This window comes from Castor canadensis, chromosome 14 (genome assembly GCF_047511655.1).
Source record: "Castor canadensis chromosome 14, mCasCan1.hap1v2, whole genome shotgun sequence".
Taxonomy (NCBI): domain Eukaryota; kingdom Metazoa; phylum Chordata; class Mammalia; order Rodentia; family Castoridae; genus Castor; species Castor canadensis.
This window is the reverse complement of record NC_133399.1, coordinates 40,319,035-40,338,843: the sequence shown is the minus strand read 5'-3', so window position 1 is coordinate 40,338,843 and position 19,809 is coordinate 40,319,035. Positions and strand designations below refer to the sequence as shown.

General features: G+C 55.8%; 1 protein-coding gene across 12 annotated transcripts in view; it reads left to right on the top strand.

Moving 5' to 3' along the window:
- Positions 1-19,809, top strand: part of Dpp9 (dipeptidyl peptidase 9) — a 37,630-nt gene extending 17,821 nt beyond the window's left edge. For 10 of the 12 annotated variants that reach the window (XM_020165900.2, XM_074054375.1, XM_020165898.2 and 7 more), the window contains 13 exons: positions 1,558-1,619; positions 3,279-3,379; positions 4,808-4,985; positions 5,154-5,316; positions 7,831-7,910; positions 10,318-10,470; positions 10,966-11,101; positions 12,873-13,018; positions 13,100-13,246; positions 14,597-14,749; positions 15,386-15,528; positions 16,971-17,082; positions 18,629-19,809. In XM_020165900.2, coding sequence (XP_020021489.1) covers positions 1,558-1,619; positions 3,279-3,379; positions 4,808-4,985; positions 5,154-5,316; positions 7,831-7,910; positions 10,318-10,470; positions 10,966-11,101; positions 12,873-13,018; positions 13,100-13,246; positions 14,597-14,749; positions 15,386-15,528; positions 16,971-17,082; positions 18,629-18,721 — 1,667 coding nt within the window. In that variant the 3' untranslated portion in view covers positions 18,722-19,809. Of the gene's footprint in view, positions 1-1,557; positions 1,620-3,278; positions 3,380-4,807; positions 4,986-5,153; positions 5,317-7,830; positions 7,911-10,317; positions 10,471-10,965; positions 11,188-12,872; positions 13,019-13,099; positions 13,247-14,596; positions 14,750-14,901; positions 15,035-15,385; positions 15,529-16,970; positions 17,083-18,628 lie in introns of those variants that run through there. The other 2 variants (XR_012441399.1, XR_012441400.1) reach the window with 2 other exon arrangements.

Genomic DNA, 19,809 nt, shown 5'->3' with positions numbered 1-19,809 from the left:
GAGGAAGAGGCAGGAGGGTCTCAGTTCCCAGGCCAGCCTGGGCTACATAATGAGACCCTATTTAAGAAAAAAATAAAAATTTAAATTTTTAGCCATCCAAAATAAGGAGGCAGGATGCATTTGGCCTTCAGGCCACAGAACACCAACCCTGACACAGCTGGACAGGACTACATTCCACATGGTCACTTTGTCCCCATCGTTCCTCTTGCCTTCATTCCCCTTTGGGCTTCTTTGGTTACTCTTCTGAGCCAGAAGAGAGTGAGGCATCCACCAGGATGGTGCCTGGAGCAGAGCAGGGCCAGCCCCACAGCCCAGGGCAGCCAGCTCTGCCCAGGGGTAGAGACAAAGAACAAATGTAGACTGGCAATTCCTGGTCTTTACACGTTACTGGAGTTATTTCACAATAGCTGCTGAGCCTGGTTTGGTGGGACTACCCACCTGTAGTCCCAGAACCTGGGAGGCAGAGGCAAGAAGATCATGGGTTCTAAGCCAGACTGGGATACAGAGTAAGCCCCCATCTCAAAAATTAATAAGTAACAAGCAAGACCCCAGCCAAGCAAGACCTGTGCAGCTTGATTCAGCTTCAGGTCTCCAGCTCGGTCCTGCTTAGAAGATTGTGCAAGTGTCATTGTTGCTGGCACAGCAAGCCCTGCTCTGTGCTGGGCCAGATAGAGGCTTCCCACAGGTCATCTCCAGTCCCGTCTGCATCTGGGATAATCCGTCTTTGCCCCCTCATCTGACAGACCAGGAAAGTGAGGCTCAGAGGTCTTAGCTGCCCCAGGTTCAGAGCCCGGGGCCAGGATGAGACCTATCACACTAACTGAGAACATCAGTATCTTCCCCTAGTCACACCTGAGACCTCTTCCAGAGCCTGAGCTAAAAAGCCCCACCTCTCAGAAGTGTTGGTGATTGTCCCAGCCTGTGGCCACTGTCTTGTATGGGATGGTGACAAGTCCCATCCTTGCCACCAGCTCTTAGCTCTCCAGAGACCAGGATGGTCTGTGTGTCCCATTCCCCCTCCCCCTGCCTTGTACCCCTCAGTACAGTCCTGACCTGTGGTTTTTGTTTGTTTGTTTTTTGTGGTACTGGGACTTGAACTCAGGGCCTATACCTTAAACCACTCCACCAGCCCTTTTGTGTGTGTGTGTGTGTGTGTGTGTGTGTGTGTGTGGGGTCGGTTTTTTTGAGATAGGGTCTCATGAACTATGTGCCCAGGCTGATTTTGAACTGTGGTCCTCATGACCTCTGCTTCCTTAGTAGCTGGGATTGCAGGTGTGAGCTACCAAGCCCCGCTGACCTGTGCACTTAAGCGATAAAGCCGAAGGTCACACCCTTGTTGAGCATATGGCCTAGATCCCAGTCAGAACATCCCTCCCATGGGCTTTGTGCTATGCCAGGGAGATGGGCATGCCTGCACAGTGACCTTTGGCCACCTGCCTCTCCCCCCCGCCCCCCACCCCACGGTGCTGGCTGTGCCACCCCCGCATGGGCATCACCCCATGGTCTTTGGCTTGTGGTGCCGCCAGCCACGCGCTCAACTTCTTGTCTTTCTCACAGGCAGCAAGAATCCTAAGATCGCTCTGAAGCTGGCTGAATTCCAGACTGACAGCCAGGGCAAGGTAGGGGCCGGGCTCGCCCTGGACAGGGTGGGCAGGCGGGGCAGCCCAGCGCTCCCACTCGCCTCACTCCATGGCTTTCAGCCTTCGCCCCGCACTTGCCCAGCTGTGGCCAGGCACACTCGATGCACACTCTTGAGCATCGAGTGTGACACGGCAGTGCCAGTGCCAATGAACAGGCTTCAAGTGGAGGCCCCACAGAGGGGAAGCCTTAAGGACTGCCAGCCCGGGAGCGTGGTCACCTGCAGGCCCACAGCAGGGAACTCTGGGGGGCCGAGGTGCAAGGGTCTCCAAGCACACAGAAGCTGTGATGTGTCCCTACATCTTGGGCAGATCCCCATGGGTCACTTCACTATACCCATCAGCTGCCCAGGGATGGCAGCATCTGGATCTGTCGCTTTGTTTCCTCATCGGCGTTGCGTACAGGGGTTCTCATCACCCAGGATGTCACTATGCAGGGCTCACAGTCACAAGGTGGTGGATGGCAGCACAAGGCACCATGACCCCCTAGCTAAGTGGCCTCTGGCGAGTGCTCCCTGTGACCACACCCCTCTCGGCTGCCCCTCTTCACCCATCTGCTCTGCACTTCCTGGGGTCCCTGGAGAGGATCTCAAATCTCAAATTCCCCAAGACACAGAGGTTCCTGTGAAGTGGGGCCCCCTCCCATGAGAGCAACTCACATGTCCTAGCCAGAGAGGCCATGCCAAGCAGGGCACTGATTGCAGGGGTGCGGCGTCAGGGCAGAGAGTCTGTGCAGGCTTTTGCCAAAGCAACACCTGGTATGACTTTTTAGGGAAAACGTAAGATTGTAGTTCGGGGGGTTTTATTTTTGCCATATTAGGCCCTCACTCACCAAACGTCTTCTGCACTCTCACACAGAGCCTTCTAGAACATTATAGGCAGATTTGCTGAAAGCTTTACTTGTAGTCTGCAGCAGCCCACCCGTCTAAAATAGGGCTATTTTAGACAGTGGCTTGCCCTTTGGGATGTGCAGGATCCTGAGTGGTTCGTGGCTGCACCTGGCAGACAGGGAGCTGGTGACCACACAAGGGCAGGTCCTCCCTCCCTTTCTCCCTGCCATCCCCTGGGGGCTGCCCTGCCAACCCCAGTCAGGCTGGAACAAGGTAGGGTCAGCCCAGAACAGAACCTTTAGCTTCCTAAACCAGCTGAGCCCCTCAATGATCTTGACTGGCTCTTCTGCCCCCATTGAGTGACTGCCATGGTCCTCTAGGGCTACCATAGCAAAGTGCCACAGATTGGCCGCTGAGACAACAGAAATGTCTTAGCTCAGATCAGAGGCTGGGAGTCCCAGACCAAGTTGTCAGCAGGGTTGCTTCCCTCTGAGGGTTGTGTGGGAGGCCCTGTCCCAGCTTCTCTCTGGGGTTTGCAGCTGGCATTTTCTCCCTGAGGATTCACAGGACAGTCTCCTGTGTGTCTGCATCTCTCCCCTTTACCAGGAGGCCACTCATGTTGGCTTAGGTCCTACCCAGTGTGACCTCATCTTAGCTCTTGACACCTGCAGTGGCTGAATTTTCAAAGCAGGTTGTGTTTTGAAGTTTGGGGGTGTCAGGACTCTGACCTCTGAATTTGGGGTGTGCCCATAGCCACTATCTCCTCCGTGCACAGAAAGGCAGAACATGATGTTAATGTGTCTCTCTGCAGATCGTCTCAGCCCAAGAGAAGGAGCTGGTGCAGCCCTTCAGCTCCCTCTTCCCCAAGGTGGAGTACATCGCCAGGGCCGGGTGGACACGGGACGGCAAATAGTGAGTGTTGCTGTGTAACACTGGGGACCCAGGGTAGGTGCCAGCACTGCCATCTGTGGCTTCTGGTAGGACCAACACCTGAAGACACCCCATCCCATGTCTCTGTTCCAAAGATTCCTCCCAACCTCAGCTTCAGAGAGGACAAGAGTTCTCAGTCCCTGTGTTCTTGGCACCAGGACGTTTTGACAAGTTTCACAAACTGGGACTCAAACCTCCAGAGGCAATCCCAGGCGGCTCCAGGCCCTAGGTTGTAAGAAACACTGAATCACAAAATAGGGGTGCCCCTTCTTACCTACTTTCCAACCTCCGGCCACACCCAGGACACATCTCTAACAGCACCTAGTGGTCACATTCAGATGCCGTCTTTTTTAGTGCAGCCCACATGCTAGGAGTGGCTTCTATGCTTTTAGATGATTGAGGTGAAAATCCAAAGATGACATCCTGGCCCAGGCTGGTCTGGAACTCATGGTCCTCCTGTACCTGCCTCCCGAGGGCTGCCTGTTCCAAAGAAGATTTTACCCCATTTGGCACTGATAGGAAATTCACATCTTAGCGTCCACAAATATGGACTATGACTGTGTGCCACGCCAGTCGGCCTCCTGGCCAGCAGGGCAGAGCTGGGCAGCTGGGAAGCTATGGTGTAGCCCCCCAGGGCCACAGATGTATACTGTACAGCCCTGTCTTACCAAAACCTAACCCCAGCATTTCCTACCTCTGGCTTCAGTCTCAGTGCCTGGCTACTCTTGGGTAGGATCAGGAGTTCTGGTCCTCATTCATTTTATCTCTGTCACTCTCTCTTTATGTAGAAGAAAAGCATTTCTATTTACAATACCACCCTGTCCATTATTAGATAAACTGAAAATTAAAAAAGAAAAAATTGTTCACTTAGGGGCTGGCAGAGTGGCTCAAGTGGTAGGGCACCTGCCTGGCAAGCATGAGGCCTTGAGTTCAAACCTCAGTATTCCCCACCCCCCAAAAAAAGTCCATTTAGGGTGAGCATGGTGGCCACACCTATGATCCTAGCCCTCAGGAGGCAGAGGCAGGGTCAAGAGTTCCAGGCCAGCCTGTGCTACAGAACAAGAGCCTGGCTCAAAAGAAAGAGAAAAAAAAATTGTCAATTTAAAACAAACCATAAATAAAGAATGGTACTTGCTGCTGAGGGGAAGCCCAGGGAAAGCTTGTCAGGTTTGCAGAGCCACCACAGTCTGCGTCACGTGGGACAGTGTTTCCAGAGCCTCCAGGTGATAGGTTTTCCTGACCCGCCTGAGAGTGCATCCAGTTAGGCTGCATGTGCATACTGAGGTGCCCTGGACTAGGGCAGGCGAGGTCGGCCTGGGAAGCAGGGCTCTGGTTCCACACAGGTTTGGAATGGGGCCACTGTCCACTGACTACTGAGGCATCTGCTTGCCTCTTCTCTTACCCTCCTAGTGCCTGGGCCATGTTCCTGGACCGGCCCCAGCAGCGGCTCCAGCTTGTCCTCCTGCCCCCCGCTCTGTTCATCCCAACTCCTGAGAGTGAGGAGCAGCGACTGGCCTTTGCCAGAGCCGTTCCCAAGGATGTCCAGCCACACGTGGTGTATGAGGAGGTCACCAATGTCTGGATCAATGTAAGAGGGCCCAAGGTCTGGGTGCTGTCCCTTCTGGCCCTGGAGTACCACGGTCTCCACCTGGGGCTGCCACAGCTGGCTTTGCCCTGTGGCCACGTGAGCTCAGGGCTGGCTTCTCACAACAGAGCTGCGTCCTCCTTCTGACGCCATGTCTCCTCTGCCCCACAGGTGCACGACATCTTCTACCCCTTCCCACAGGCACATGGCCAGGAGGAGTTCTGCTTCCTCCGCGCCAACGAGTGCAAGACTGGCTTCTGCCACCTGTACAAAGTCACTGTTCTCCTCAAGGCCAAAGGCTACGACTGGACGGAGCCGCTGAGCCCCAGGGAAGGTGAGCAGACCCACCGAGGCACCGCTGACTTGGGAGCAGTCACCGGCGGGTCACCCCACTGACAGCCACAGTGGGAGAGGGGGCAGTGAGAGAGGAACAGCCACCACAGGTCATCCTCCAAGTGGCAGGGGTCACGATCATGGGAGTTTTTTCAGCCAATGGTATTTATGAGTGCCTATGATGCACCAGGCCCTTTGTACCACCAGAGTCCCGCAGCTTTCATGTTAGGTTTTGTTAGCTCACAGCCACAGACGGTCAGTTACAGAGTGCCTGTGGCTGTGTGTGTGCCCTAGCTGCAGAATCGAGCAGAGACACAGGACGTGCATCTCTTACAAAACCACAGCCGTCCCCTCCCTACCCTCCATAGATGTGGCCAGCCCCAACTCCAGATGGCCAGGGATATGGTGTGAAAAAGAAGCAAAGCTGGTATGGGAGGCTGACACAGGAGGATCATGAGTGCCAAGCCAGCCTAGGTTACTTAAGAACCTATCTCAAAAAAACCAATAAGCAGGAAGTCCCTGCTGTGTGGAAGGTCCTAGCACATGAGGCAGACAGTAATCCAAGAACAATTAAACATACTGGCTCAGGAGTGAGGTATATGCGGACATAGGAGGGAGTGAGGGGCTCCATTCAAAACAGGATCAAGTGTGAACAACAAGCCACCAAGCAGAGACATAGAGTTGTGGTGGGTAGGCACACAGCATGCTCCATGCAAAGATCCCGGGGCAGGATGGAGCCTGGCATGTTGGAGGAGCAGCGAGGAGGCCCTTATGACTAGAAGAGAAGGAGCGAGGGAGTCAGGGAGGCAACAGGGCAGGTCATGTGGGCACTGTGGGCTGGGAGAGGGCGTGGGCTTTGACGCTAAGAAAGCAGGAAGTAGTTGCTCTTGCACGGGTCTGAAATGACTCCTCTGTTTTCTGCATGACTGAGGCTGAGGGGCGAGGGCAGGTGACAGTCTAGCATTACAGCAGAGGACCTGAGCTGTCTGTCACAGTGGACAAGTCTACTTGGTGTGCTCTAAGGGCCAAGCCCACAGTGTTTGCCAACAGGGTATGTGGGGGCTCGGAGGGAGAGAGCGAAGGAGAAAGAGAGAAAGCCCAGGAGGTTTTGGGGGCACAGTCTAAGACAGAAAGTCCGTGAGAGGGCCTGATTTAGGGGAGAACCTAGTGTTTGAGTTGAGGTTCCCAGTAGCAGAAGTGCTCTCTCAGAAGAGACTCATGATGGAAGTGTGGGCATCGTCACAGCCAGGTGGCCTCCCGGCCCACCCAGAGCTCAGCACTAAGGGCAGGCCTGGGAAGAGAGAATGTGTTGTCTGGGATCTAGCCCAGGGCTCCTCCGGGTTAGGACGGGCTCCACTTGGCACTGAGCATATGGGGCCAGATCTATCTCAGTGTCCTGCTGTCCTGGGTGCAGCAGGGCACTGAAGAGCATCCCTGGCCTCCACCCACTCCATGCCAGGAGCTCCCCAGTTGTGGAAGCCACACATGGCCCCAGACATCAGCCAGGGTCCTCTGGGACAGGTTATTTTGTGAAACCCACAGTTTAGAGGTAGTATCCACAAATGGGCTGTGACAGCTGCCAGCACAAGGGTCAGAGACCATGTGAGGGTGGCATCTAACTGGGCTGTGTCCCCAGCTGCCATGGAGCTGAGGGAGATGAGGCCCACGGTGTGCCTACTGACTCAGGCTGCAGCCTGCTCATCCCTTGGAGCTAGATACAGCATCACAGCATGATTTCCACGGAGAGCTTTCTGTGACTTGTCAGTGTGGGGGCTTTTGGTTTGTCTGGACATGGGGAGCTTTAATTTAAAAACTTACTGCTGGGGTATTGAACACCAGATGGCCTGAGAGAGCACACCAAGTGCCTGGTGTCTTGTGAAGTTGGTAGCAGCGCTGAGCAAGGCCTTAGGGTTTCTCGGTACGTCCTGGCTGCAGAGCCTGACGTGTCCAATCCTGCCTGGGCCGTGTTGTGACCAGCATGCCCAGCATGCACCTCCTGCCCCGCAGCTGGCACTACTGATGGCAGCCAGGCACTGAGCAGCCACACCCTGTGATGTGGGAACTGAGAGAACAGGCCAGGGCAAGGAGGGGAGGCCTGGCCCTGGCCATGCAGGGAGAGAGCTCTTCAGGGGTCTTGAAAACCCAGCTCAGCCTTTGCGTTAATGGAAGTCTGGCTCTGCAGAGTCCCAACCTGCCCTGTGAGGTCACAGCCTGAATCTGCAGGGAGCTGCTTGTCACACGTGGTGTAGACATAGGCACCACATGGCCTGGCCATGTATAAAGGGCTCTAGAATGAGGAAACCCCCATTAAAACCCAGATTCCTGGTTTTTCTTGAGAAACGCTGGGCCTGCCATGCACAAAGCAGAAACTGGACAGCAGGTCCTGTCCTGCACTGCACCTTGCACCCCACAGCTGTCCTGCCATCTCACTCGGGTAGAATGTGGCCTCAGGGCCCCTGGTCCCATCATCACATACTGGGCTCCAGTCACTGCCTCTTTCTTTTCTTTCTTGCAGATGAATTTAAGTGTCCCATCAAGGAGGAGATGGCGCTGACCAGCGGTGAATGGGAGGTTCTGGCGAGGCATGGCTCCAAGGTACCTTCCATGGGCCCTGCACACCTGTGGCTTTGCTCCTCCTCTCATGGCCATGCTGCCCCTCCTCACTGCTGGAATACCCAAGACCCAAGAGATAAAAGCCAGGGATCTCCAGACCCCCAAAAGATCTGTGTCTCTCAGGGAGGCTGAGGCCCCAGCCAGGGCCCAGTGGAAAGGACTGGCCTTCCTCAGTGCCTCCTGGTGTCAGGCTGTGTGGAACCAGCTATGCCAAGGTCTATTGGGACACTTGTGCCCACCCAAAGTTGAGCATGTCAGGTGTGGTCTATCACGCCCACTGCACGCCAGCCCTCGGAGGTTCTCAAACAAAAGGTGCTATCACACAACCTGAGCAGACCTGGACCCACACTGGTGTCCTCACCTGGGTCCAGTTATACAGATTCCACACTGGACACAGGGTGCCTTAGTCCACCCTCCTGGATCCCTACCTCACACCAACAACCTTCGGCCTCCTGGACCAAAGACTGAAGTGTAGCTAGCCTCTGGTAGCTCACTCCTGTAGTCCTAGGTACTTGAGAGACTGAGATCAGGAGGACTATGGTTTGAGGCCAGCCCAGGCAAGTAGTTGATGAGACCCCCATCTCCAAAATAACCAAAAACTAAATGTGCTCAAGTGGTAGAGCAGTGCTTTGCAAGCATAAAGCTCTGAGTTCAAACCCCGGTCCTACCAAAAAAAAAAAAAAAAAAAAAACCAAAGTATAAAGAGCAGAATTCTATGATGGCCCGCGAGAACCATAAGTTAGCTTTGTTATAGATAGTGTGGGGGTGGAGAAGCCAACAAACCCAGACTGGAAGGACAAGGGAACCATAGTGACTTGGAAAACTGTCCCAGAATTGTGTCCAAAGATGAAATTGTCAGACTACAGCGTAATCCCCTTTCTGGACAATGTCATGTCCACATCTTCATAGGTGAAGTGTGAAGGTCAGAGGCTGTTGGCAGTCACTTACTCTCTTCTGCCCTGCTGTGATGGCAGCTGGGCCACGAGTCACCCTGGTTCACAGCCTGGCTCAGCCCTTGCTGCTGGGTGCTGTGTAGGACTCAGTTTTCCATGTACACACTGGGATGTGAGGTGGCGCTCACCCTTGCTGTGTATAGCAGTTGCTTCCCTGGGAAGTGTGGGCACTGGCTGGGTCATTCTCTGGGGCACCCTGGGCTCTGCAGGGCACTGGGCAGCATCCTGCTGTGTCACTGCTTCTCAGGAAGTCCAGTGACAGACACAGCGGCCCAGCAGTACATGTGCTTTGGGTTCCCACCAGCATCTTCCATCATCATCTAGCGGTGAGTTTTCACCGCTAGAAAACTCATGTGTAGAACATGCAGTCACCATCAGTGCGGAATACTTGTGAAAATGGATTTTCCACTAAGAAAATGGATTTTCCACTAAGAGTGGAGTTGGGGAGCCCGTGAGCCTGGCCCCGAGGGGACTTTGCTCCCTCCCCGTCTCCACAGGAGCAGCACCCTGCTCTAGGGATTCATAGGGTTTTCTGTGGACACAGCACAGTGCTGTCATTGTGGACAGTTATGGTTCATTTTTTGGGGGGGGTCTTAAAAACTTTGTAAAGAAACAAAAACCAAAACTTTGCAACTAGGCACAGTGGTTCACATAGGTCATCCAGCAGTCAGGAGGCTGAGATAGGAAGATCAGTAGTTCCAGGTCATCCTGGACTACATAGCCAGACCTTGTCTGAAAAAAAAAAAAGAAAAAGGAAGGAAGGAAGAAGGAAGGATCACTTTGTACACCCTTGTCCTAGGCCCCATGGGTCAGAGACCTCCAGGGTGCTGGGTTGGCTCTACACAGTCTGTGACTATTCCAGCCCCATTTCCTCCCTGCCCAGGAGGCTACTCATCCTCAGATCCCTCATGCCACTCAGTGTCCTTGGCCTCTTAGGCCCTGGGCACAGGGCAGCACCCTCTCATCCATGTGCCGATTCCTTTTTGGGCCACCAGGCTGTCCCCTGTACTTCTGGGGTGGTTCTTGTCTAAGCATATGAAGAAGCTCTGGCTTCCTCCAGGCTGAACAGCCTGCCTGCTGTTCTGAGCAGTACTGGTGTCCTTCCTACTGTACCAGGGATGCCACCTAAGCCACACCAGGGCTTCCTAGGGGCCTGAGGGTCAGGCCAACCAGACTCAGGGCTGTGTGGCCCAAGGGCCCATAGTAGCCTCTCCCCTAGCCTCTGTCCAGGCTCTGATGTCCCAGGAGCTTTCGTGGGCAGTATGGTGAGAGGACTCAGAGTCACCAGGAACATCTCAGAGGCAGTACATGTCCCATGGTGGCTAAAGCCAGACTGGGCTAGGGGTCCCCTGAGCCCAGGTGCTGGGCCCACTGGGAAAGGGCTGGACTCAGCCACCAGGGAAGGGGCTACTCACCAGAGCCCTGTTTCCCTGCAGATCTGGGTCAATGAGGAGACCAAGCTGGTTTACTTCCAAGGCACAAAGGACACACCACTGGAGCATCACCTCTATGTGGTCAGCTACGAGTCAGCCGGCGAGATTGTGCGCCTCACCACACTCGGTTTCTCTCACAGCTGCTCCATGAGCCAGGTGGGCAGCACCTGAGCTGGCCACTCGCCTCCTTCCCGGGGGAGGGGAGGGAGGGACATGTGACAGCCACTTGCCCATCTGCCGAGCCTTGGTGCCTCTGCTCTGTGGGATGTGGAATGCAGACCTTAGCCCTTTGGAATATTCTGGAACATCAGACAGTGGCCATGAGCTCACGGCCACTCATGAATGGAGCTCATGCTCCATTCCTGCCCAGGGCAGCAGTTGGTAGCCGTTGCCATCAGCAAGCCAGCAGGATCAGCAGGCCCATGTGGTGGCAAGCCCTGGGCCTGGCTGGGGACGGCCATCCCTCAGCCTCAGGTTCCAGGTGTGTGAGCCGAGCATTAGTAGCTGCAGGCGGGTGGCGCTGTGAGGCTGCTATAAGCTAGCCAGTGAGCATGTGGGAGGACACTGGTGGTGACAAGCAGGGTGTAGAGCAGGTAGCAGGGTACACCTGCACCGCGTGCTCAGCCCTGCCCGCCCCACCCCACCTCGCAGAGCTTCGACATGTTCATCAGCCATTACAGCAGCGTGAGCACGCCGCCCTGCGTGCATGTCTACAAGCTGAGCGGCCCTGAGGACGACCCGCTGCACAAGCAGCCCCGCTTCTGGGCCAGCATGATGGAGGCAGCCAGTGAGTAGTCCAGACCCCTCCCTGGGGACCTCAGCTCGCCCGTCTGTGACACAGGACGCTGCCATCACGGGTCAGAAGAAGCCTGGGTAGGTGGGAGGCAACAGCACGGGCCTGGGGCTCCGTCACGGAAACACTCTCCTCTGAGCCACAATAAAGGATGGGCCACGGGGGACTCAGCACAAACCACAGGGACAGGCATGAACAGCACCGTGTAGGCCAGCGGGAAGGGCACACAGACAGGATAGGCTTAGGGGCATACGTGCAGGTGGGACAGCAGTCCCCTCCACAGCCAGTACAAGACTTCATGGCTCTGGCATTTCTGTTCCTCCCTTCCTCCCCCCGCAGCACAGGCTACAGTGTGTGCAATGCGGCTGTTCTTGTGCCCAGAGGCAACCATCTGTGACAGTGCCTCACCAAGATGTCAGCCATGGTGATGGTGACAACTCCTTACAGGGGTTGGTCACCAGAGGGGCCTTGGAAACAAGAGGCCTTGTGGCAGTCTGTCCTGGACCATGAGGTCAGCCAGGACTCTGCACAGGCAGCCCTGGGTTTGAATTCTGCAGAGTCATAGGCCATCTGTCAGTCCATTGCCCTGTCCATACACGGAAACACACAGAATGGAACCCAAGTGCTCAACTTAGCGCCTGGTGTCCAGGATCTACTTAGGGAAGAGGGAACCCGAGCCAGGCCCAACCCTGCCTTGCTGGTGGTTTCCAGAGCATTCTAGAAAATCAGAACCGCTGCCAGCAAGGGCTTTGCTGTTGGCTAGAACATGTTTTCCCTGTCATCGTCATCTCTGGAGCATCAGTGGCTAGAAGGCCTTCCCCATCCACGAGATCTGTCCCTGCACCCCTGTCACCACTGGGACGGACCACGGTTTCATAGATGGGGAAACTGAGGCTAGGGAGGGAGAGTCCTTGCCAAGGCTCCCCACACAGCAGCAGGAACAGACAGGAGCAGATGCCCTGGGTATGCAGGAAGGTGAGTGAGGATCTGTTTCCCTGAAATCTAATCCATGCCAGCTTAGAAAGCCACCTGTGCTGGGAATGGGCGAACTGGAGCCAAAGCTGGCCACACAGTCACCTGAGTTGTCCATGGCTGCATTCGCTACAGCAACAGACATAAGAAGTTAGAAAACTAAGGCACGATGTCTGGCCCTGTACAGTAAACTTCTCCTGACTCCCAGGGCCCTATTACTACTGATGGTCCTTTAAACAAGCCTGCCCTGTTTACCCAAATAAGCATACCTCAAAAAACGCTGGCCAGTTGTGGAGACCACGCCTGAGATTCCAGCAGGCAGAGGCAGGAGGATCAGGAGTTCAGGCCACCCTAGGTTACACAGCCAGACTCTGGCTGAGAAAGAGGGAAGAGAGGAGGAAAGAAGGAAGGACCTTGGCGCCATTGTGTAGTTAGCTTTGCTTGGCAAGTCATTGGGAAGCTGGCAATGTGGAAGTTAGCAAGTGTCAAGGTTGTAGCCACACCGAGTGTGCATTCTCAGGGTGGGAGGAACGCTGGTGGGCACAAGCCTTCTCACCACAGAATTTGCGGTCTGTTTGTACTTACCCACCCTGGTGATATCCCCAGGAACCTGAGGTAGGATGCTCTCTGGCATCTTTTCTGGCCCTTTGACTCTGGTTTAAATGCTGGGAAAGGCCTGAAGAAGGGGGACATGCCAGGTCCCCCCTCTGAGGTGAGGCACAGAGTTGTGGTCACCTGATGAGGCAGCACGGCACCCTCCAGCCACGGGCCCTCAGTCCTCTGTCTCCCACAGGCTGTCCCCCAGACTATGTGCCTCCGGAAATCTTCCACTTCCACACGCGCTCCGATGTGAGGCTCTATGGCATGATCTATAAGCCGCATGCCCTGCAGCCAGGGAAGAAGCACCCCACCGTACTCTTTGTGTATGGGGGCCCCCAGGTATGTATGGCCTGACCCCTGCCCACCTCAGCCCATCTGGCACCCTTCAAGATTCTCACCACACCCTTGCCTCCTCGGCAGGTGCAGCTCGTGAACAACTCCTTCAAAGGGATCAAGTATTTGCGGCTCAACACACTGGCGTCTCTGGGCTATGCCGTGGTAGTGATTGATGGCCGAGGCTCATGTCAAAGAGGGCTTCGGTTCGAAGGAGCCCTGAAAAACCAAATGGTAAATTGTCTTCCCAGTCATTCCGGGCCCTTCTTGTGTTGTGAAGGGAGCTCTGGGCACCACCCATAGAAGGGCCGTCCTGCCAGGATGGCCGAGGGGAACACCCACTTTGCCACTCAGCTCTGAGTGGGCCCCAATGTGGATACAGGTGCACGGCCACCCGCCATGCCTGACCACACAGCTGGGAGTGTGATACAGGCCAGGGCACAGGATCCCCAGGCGCTGGGCCACACAGATGGGTAGCACTAGATGCTGGGCTGATGGTGATGGTGACAATGTGTGATGGTTGTGGTGGTGTGATGATGGTGATTGTGGTGATGATAGTCCTGGGGGCGGTAGTGGTGGTGACTTTATGGTGATGATGGTGACGATGACGATGACTGGTGATGGTGGCAATGATGGTGGTGATGAGGACAGTGTTTTGCTGATGGCGATTTTCTCAGTTCATTTCCAATTCTATAGTTAGAAATGAGTATTTTCTGAGGCTGAGTATTTAATTTTCTTCTGTGGTGGCACTGGAGATTGAACTCAGGACCTCATGCTTGCTGGGAAAGCATGCTACCACTTGAGCCAGCCCTTGGGCTGGGTAATTTCTAAAGAACAGAAGTTTATATCATGGCTTTAGCAGTGGGAAGTCAGTTCATAGGGAGAAGACCCATTTTACAGTGGGCACAAGGACAAAGTGAGGTGGTGGGCATCCTGCAATCAGCCTGGCATTTGCAGGGTGATGAAGTCTGCCTGTGGCTATGACCCCTAGAGGGGAGGAACATGCACCAGGGGGAAGAAGTGGAAGGGACAAGCAAGAGACAAACTTGCTTCTTTCGAGCACCTCATTCATCATGAGGGAGCGCCCTTATGGCTTAACCCCTCCTAAAGGTCACATGTCTTCTTGTTGCCCAACGGAAATTGAGTCAGCATGAATTTTGGAGCAGACACCATTGTCCAATGCATACCAGTGGCAACAGCAGGATAGTGGTGACAAGGACAGTGATGATCCCAGCCTTAGCATGTGCCAGGCTGATTACAGGATGCCCACTGTGTCACTTTGTTCTTGTGCCCACTGTAAAATGGGTCTTCCCCCTATGAACAGCCCCCTTCAATGATAAGCAAACTGAGGCCCAGAGAGGAAGTGAGGCTTTCTCAAAGTCTCCCAGCTGGTGGGTGGCAGAGCAGGCTTGGGTCAGGTCTGTCTTGCCACTCCCCCAGGTTCCCCAAAAGAGCAGGCAGGCAGGTCTGAGTGGGGGTGGGAGAGACAGGAGCTTCCAAGAACTGATTCCATCAAGGAGGAAAAGCCTCCCATGGGGAGAGAGGAAAAGAGGAGGCCCTGAGAGTGTGTGGACTGTTGGCCAGGGCCAGGTGGAGATTGAAGATCAGGTGGAGGGCTTGCAGTTCGTGGCGGAGAAGTACGGCTTCATCGACCTGAGCCGCGTTGCCATCCACGGCTGGTCCTATGGAGGCTTCCTCTCACTCATGGGCCTGATCCACAAGCCCCAGGTGTTCAAGGTGGGTCCCGCCCCCTCAGCCCCAGCGCAGCCCCCCCATCCCTCTCCCATTGGCCCCACCCACCCACTGCCCACCTGCCCGCACCACAGAGCCCAAACCCTGGGGGAGGCACCTCGGCAGGGGCCTTGCCACGTGGCTGTTTCTCCCTGCAGCAGCCCCACGGGGCCGAGCCCCCTCCTCATTGCCCGCCACCGCCGACCCCAGGATGGCACCGGCTGCACAAAGCCCCACCAGCAGCTCTCTGTGGGAGGCTGAGCCTGGGACCCCGGCCTCGGATGGGCAGAGGTGGGGCATGGTGTGAAGAGCATTGGGGAGGGCCCAGGCCGGTGGCACTGTCAGGGCACTGTGGGGCTGCGGCCATGAGGAGGCGGAGGAGGCAGGAAGGCGGGACGGGCCCTCAGCACTGGGAGGGGCCTCCCTGCCCTCCCACAGCTCCTGCCTTCCCTGGAGCAACACACAGGCCATGGGGACATGCCTGAGGGCCCCCAGCCAGCCCTGACCCACCCACGTGCATGACTGCTTCTCACCCTCCAAGGAGGCCTGGGACAGCTGCAAGTGCTGGCTCCAGATCCGACGCCTCTCCCTCTTCCTCTCTCTCTTCCTCTCTCTCTTCCCTTCTATCCCTATGTCCTTCAGGTAGCCATTGCGGGTGCCCCAGTCACTGTCTGGATGGCCTATGACACAGGGTACACAGAGCGCTACATGGATGTGCCGGAAAACAACCAGCATGGCTACGAGGCGGGCTCTGTGGCCCTGCATGTGGAGAAGCTGCCCAATGAGTAAGGCCGCTGCCCTGCCCTGCCCTGCACACCCTCCCTCCCAGTACATGCCAGGCCTCTGCCCACGCACCATGGCCATGTGCCCCAGGCTGGCCCTCCATGAGTCTGTGCCTCTCCATTTCTCCATGCACCTAGTGTCCTCCTTCCCTGAGCCCTCCTGCTTCACTGTGCCTTGCTGGAGTGGGCACTCAGGGCCCTGCCCTACCTCAGAAGGTGGGAGGAAGGAAAGAATTAGAGTCAAGGCCAGGTACCAGTGGCTCAGGCCTGTAATCCTAGCTACTTTGGAGGCTGAGACCAGGATGATCTCAGCCTGGTTCAAGGCCAGCCTGGGCAAATAGTTCATGACACACTGATCTCCAAAGTATCCAGAGCAATATGGACTGGGGGTGTGGCTCAAGTAGTAGAGCACCTGCTTTGCAAGCATGAAACCCCAGTTCCACCAAAGGAAAAAATATATATATATACATACATACATACATGTATGCGGATGGCCGGATGGATTGGAGTGAAGTCACTCGCCCCACCCCGCTTCCCGCCTTCCCAGAATGGCTTGCCTGCAAGTTTTAACTGTCAAGAGAGTTCATGCCGAACCACAGGCAGTTGGTCTTGACCCTGAATGCCCTGTGTTGTGGGCACTAACACTGTTGACACTGGGATATGTACCAGGTGACAGCCTCGGATCCCAGGGCAACTCAATGTTCTGTTCATTCTTTGGGGTTGGTTCCTTCTCTGACTGAGAGAAAGTAGCACTGGCATTTTCTGGTGTGTCCCCATCTGGCTAATGTCTCAGGGTCCCATGTGGCCACCTGGGGCTGGGAGTTCCACCTGGCACCTTCCCCAAGATTCACTCTTTGCCTGGGAAGACCTGGCTCCCCCGCAATGCTAACATGTAGCCAACCTGGAGTCCCCCTCTTGACCTGGGCTGCCCACATGGGCTCCTGTGTTCCATGCGTTCAGGTTCACTGAACTGACCAGTCATGGAGTCCAAGCACACCTTCGTTGCTGCCAGGGGTTAGGGCGAGGCTGATAGTAGGAATAGATCTCACTCTGGAACTAGAGAGAAAGGGTGGTACACATACATCATGGCGAAATCACTCACTTCGGTTACCTTTCGGTTACTAGGCTACCTTTTAGGCAAGTGATTGTCCCCTCAGTAAACTGTCTTATAAAATTGAAAAAAATGAGAAAATTCACTTCCTTAGTCACTCCCACTTTTTATATGTTCTGTAGCTGTGGGTGGCTACAGCTGTGGGTGGTGATGGTGAAGGTTCTAGAACATTCTGTCATCCCAGAGTGCCGAGGAGTGGGCTTCTTTCCCCTGATTTCTGTTATCTTGCCACCACCCTGGCACTGGGAGACACTGAGCTGGGGCACCTTACTGCCCTCCCTGTGGCTTCCACAAGTGATCCCTGCCTCATGCCCCTGCCCACCTTCTCTTCTAGGCCCAATCGGCTGCTCATCCTCCACGGGTTCCTGGACGAGAACGTGCACTTCTTCCACACCAACTTCCTTGTCTCCCAGCTGATCCGGGCAGGGAAGCCCTATCAACTCCAGGTGAGCCCACCGCCCTCAAGGGTCCCACGTGTATTCACTCAGCACTGCAAGTCCAGACTGCCTTCAATGCTAGGAGCATGGCCGGACCCTCCTACAGCCCAGCTACAGTGGGGAGAGGCTTGTGCCCAGAATGACCACACAGACTGACATCTCATCTGACACTGAGACACGCTGGGAGGACACCATTAGATGCTACAAGCCTGAGGTGTTGCTTATTGCCAAGGGCTCGGGGGACCCCAGATGAAATCCCTGGGGAGGGGGCACCCAGCAGTGGGGCCACTGGGCAACTGTAATGTGTAGGAGGCAAAGGCTTGAGGACAGGAGACCCAGCAACTGGGGCCAGCTCAGGAGTAGGGGATGGGGCAAGCAGGGCAGAGAGAGACTGGGCATGGCAAGGAGGTGGACTCTCAGTGATAAATGGTGGACCTGGGAGGCGGGTGGGGCTTCTGCAGTAAAGCGTGGTCCTCAGTGGTTAGGGAGTGGGGCTTTGGCAGAAAGGGGTCGTCTCCATGAGGGGCAGGGCTTCTCTTTCTGGGGAGTGTCCTGTTGCCATTCAGCAGATGGGGGAAAAAGGGTCACAGAGTGAGAGGGGCAGGCTTCTGCTGCCTGTGGCCTGACAGGAGCAGCCATGCTGGGCAGGCATACAGGAGAGAGGCAGGGTTCCTCGTGAAGAGCTGGTGGACACCTACCCCACTGTGAGCAGCCCCAGGGCATGTGCCAGTTTTGGTGACAGGTTGTAAGTCTTTGCAGAGGTCTGGGTGGGAGGTCATACCCTCAGACTTGGATTTGCTTAGGGACGGATTGACAAAGGCAAAGGAAGAGGAGACGCAGTTTGGTGCTTTCTCAGTGTGATGGACCTGGGTGGTGATTCTAGGCCTGGCGAGATGTTCAGAAACCCATCTCCCTGGGTGGGAGGAGGCAAGGAGTAGGCACCTAGCCCTACTGCCTGCCAGCCTGAGCGGGACCACAGCCAAGTCCTCAGAGAAAGTCTGGGACTGTTTCACCCCTGTTGCTCCAGTCCTGGGGGCAACAGGGGGCTCTTTGGGAGACTGGCTTCCTAACTGGAAGCAAGGCCAGTGCCCTGGCTCCATCCACTCAAGGGCCTGGACATTGGCCACGCCAGGTCTCATGGGCCAGGAGAGTGTGGCCTGTGACACCACTGTGTCTCTGCCTTCTCCCAGCCAGATCCTCCCACAAAGCCTGAGGTAGGCCACCTTGGAGCCTGGAGCTGAGCACAAGCTCATTTGGTAAAATCAGGTGGCTGAGTCCCGAGGTCACAGCCTCCACCCAGTGATTGTCACACCTCAGGGGGCTCAGGAGGAAGCAGCTAAGACTCTCGCATACCTTTCACAGGTCCCATACAGCCTGTTGTCCTGAGCCCTCTAAGACCCCCACGTCCCACCTCCACCCCACTTTCAAGAGGGCCGAGTTGCACACGTGGTGGCAGAAGCGGGACCCGCAGTGCCTCAGTACCACTCGGGGACGCCGGGGGGGGGGAGGGGGCACAGTGTCCCGACACGCCCCCAGCCTGCCCTGTCTTCCGCAGATCTACCCCAACGAGAGACACAGTATTCGCTGCCCCGAGTCGGGCGAGCACTACGAAGTCACCCTGCTGCACTTTCTACAAGAGTACCTCTGACGCCCGCGGGGCGCCTGGAGCCTTCACAGCACAGCACAACTGGCTTCGTGGCCGCCACCCCGGGGACCAGGCGGGAGGGACCAGGCGGCCCTGCAGGCTGCCACGAGGTGCCTCCTTCATCATCCCTGCTGGGCAGCCCTGCGGCCAAGAGGCCACTGCCTTCACCCCAACGCCTTTGGTCTTTTTTGACGCTCCTGGTTTCTTTGCTTGCTGCTTCTTGGTTGCCAGGACAGAGAGACAGTGGCCAGTCTCCTTGAGGCACTGCCTTGTGCCATCCCCTCCTTGCCTCGTCGTCTGGGAGGTGGGGCCCCCCCCACCCCACTGGAAAGGCCAGGGTTTGGGTGCCTCGGCAAAAAGTGATTAGAGGAGCTGGGCCTGGAAATCGCCCGGCCACAGCCCTGAGCGCCCTCCTCCTGTGTCTCCCGATGGCCTCTAGGTCTCCTGCCCCTGCCAGCCACCGTCCCCAGCACAGGAGCATGCGATGCCTGTCCTCCCTGCCAGCCCCACTTCATACTCGTGTTGTGTCTTAGGGGCATTTTAAATAATTATTTAAAAGACAAAGCAAGGGATGCCTAAATCTGGAGTCGGAGTCCACCACTGGGACCGGGCAGCGGGGTTCAGCCCAGCACCTGCAGGCCCCATGTGTTCCAAAGCGCAGATTGGACAGTGGAGAGCAGAACTGGGCCAGCAGGAGTAGTGGTCAGGGCTTGCAGGCAATGCCTGTGGATGGAGGGCAGCCCTGTGTCATCCCCCTCCCCGTCCCCGAGCTTGCAGGCAGGCATTGCTTCCTGCTGTCCCCCTTCCTCCTCCTGCCTAGCTGTCCAGCCAGGTGTCTGCTTGGCCCTACCTGCAGGTGTTCTAGGATTGGGAGTTGAACTGTCCCCACCTCAGGCTCACCCCCTCTCTCTCCCTTCCTGCCAAGAGTTCGGGCATAAAGAAGTAAGAAAAGAAGAAAGAAAAGGAAAAAAAAAAAAAAAACCAGAAACAAAACACCTCTACATATTATGGAAAGAAACTATTTTTGTCGATTCTTATTCTTTTATAATTATGCGTGTAAGACGTAGACTCATTAAACAACTCCACATGGA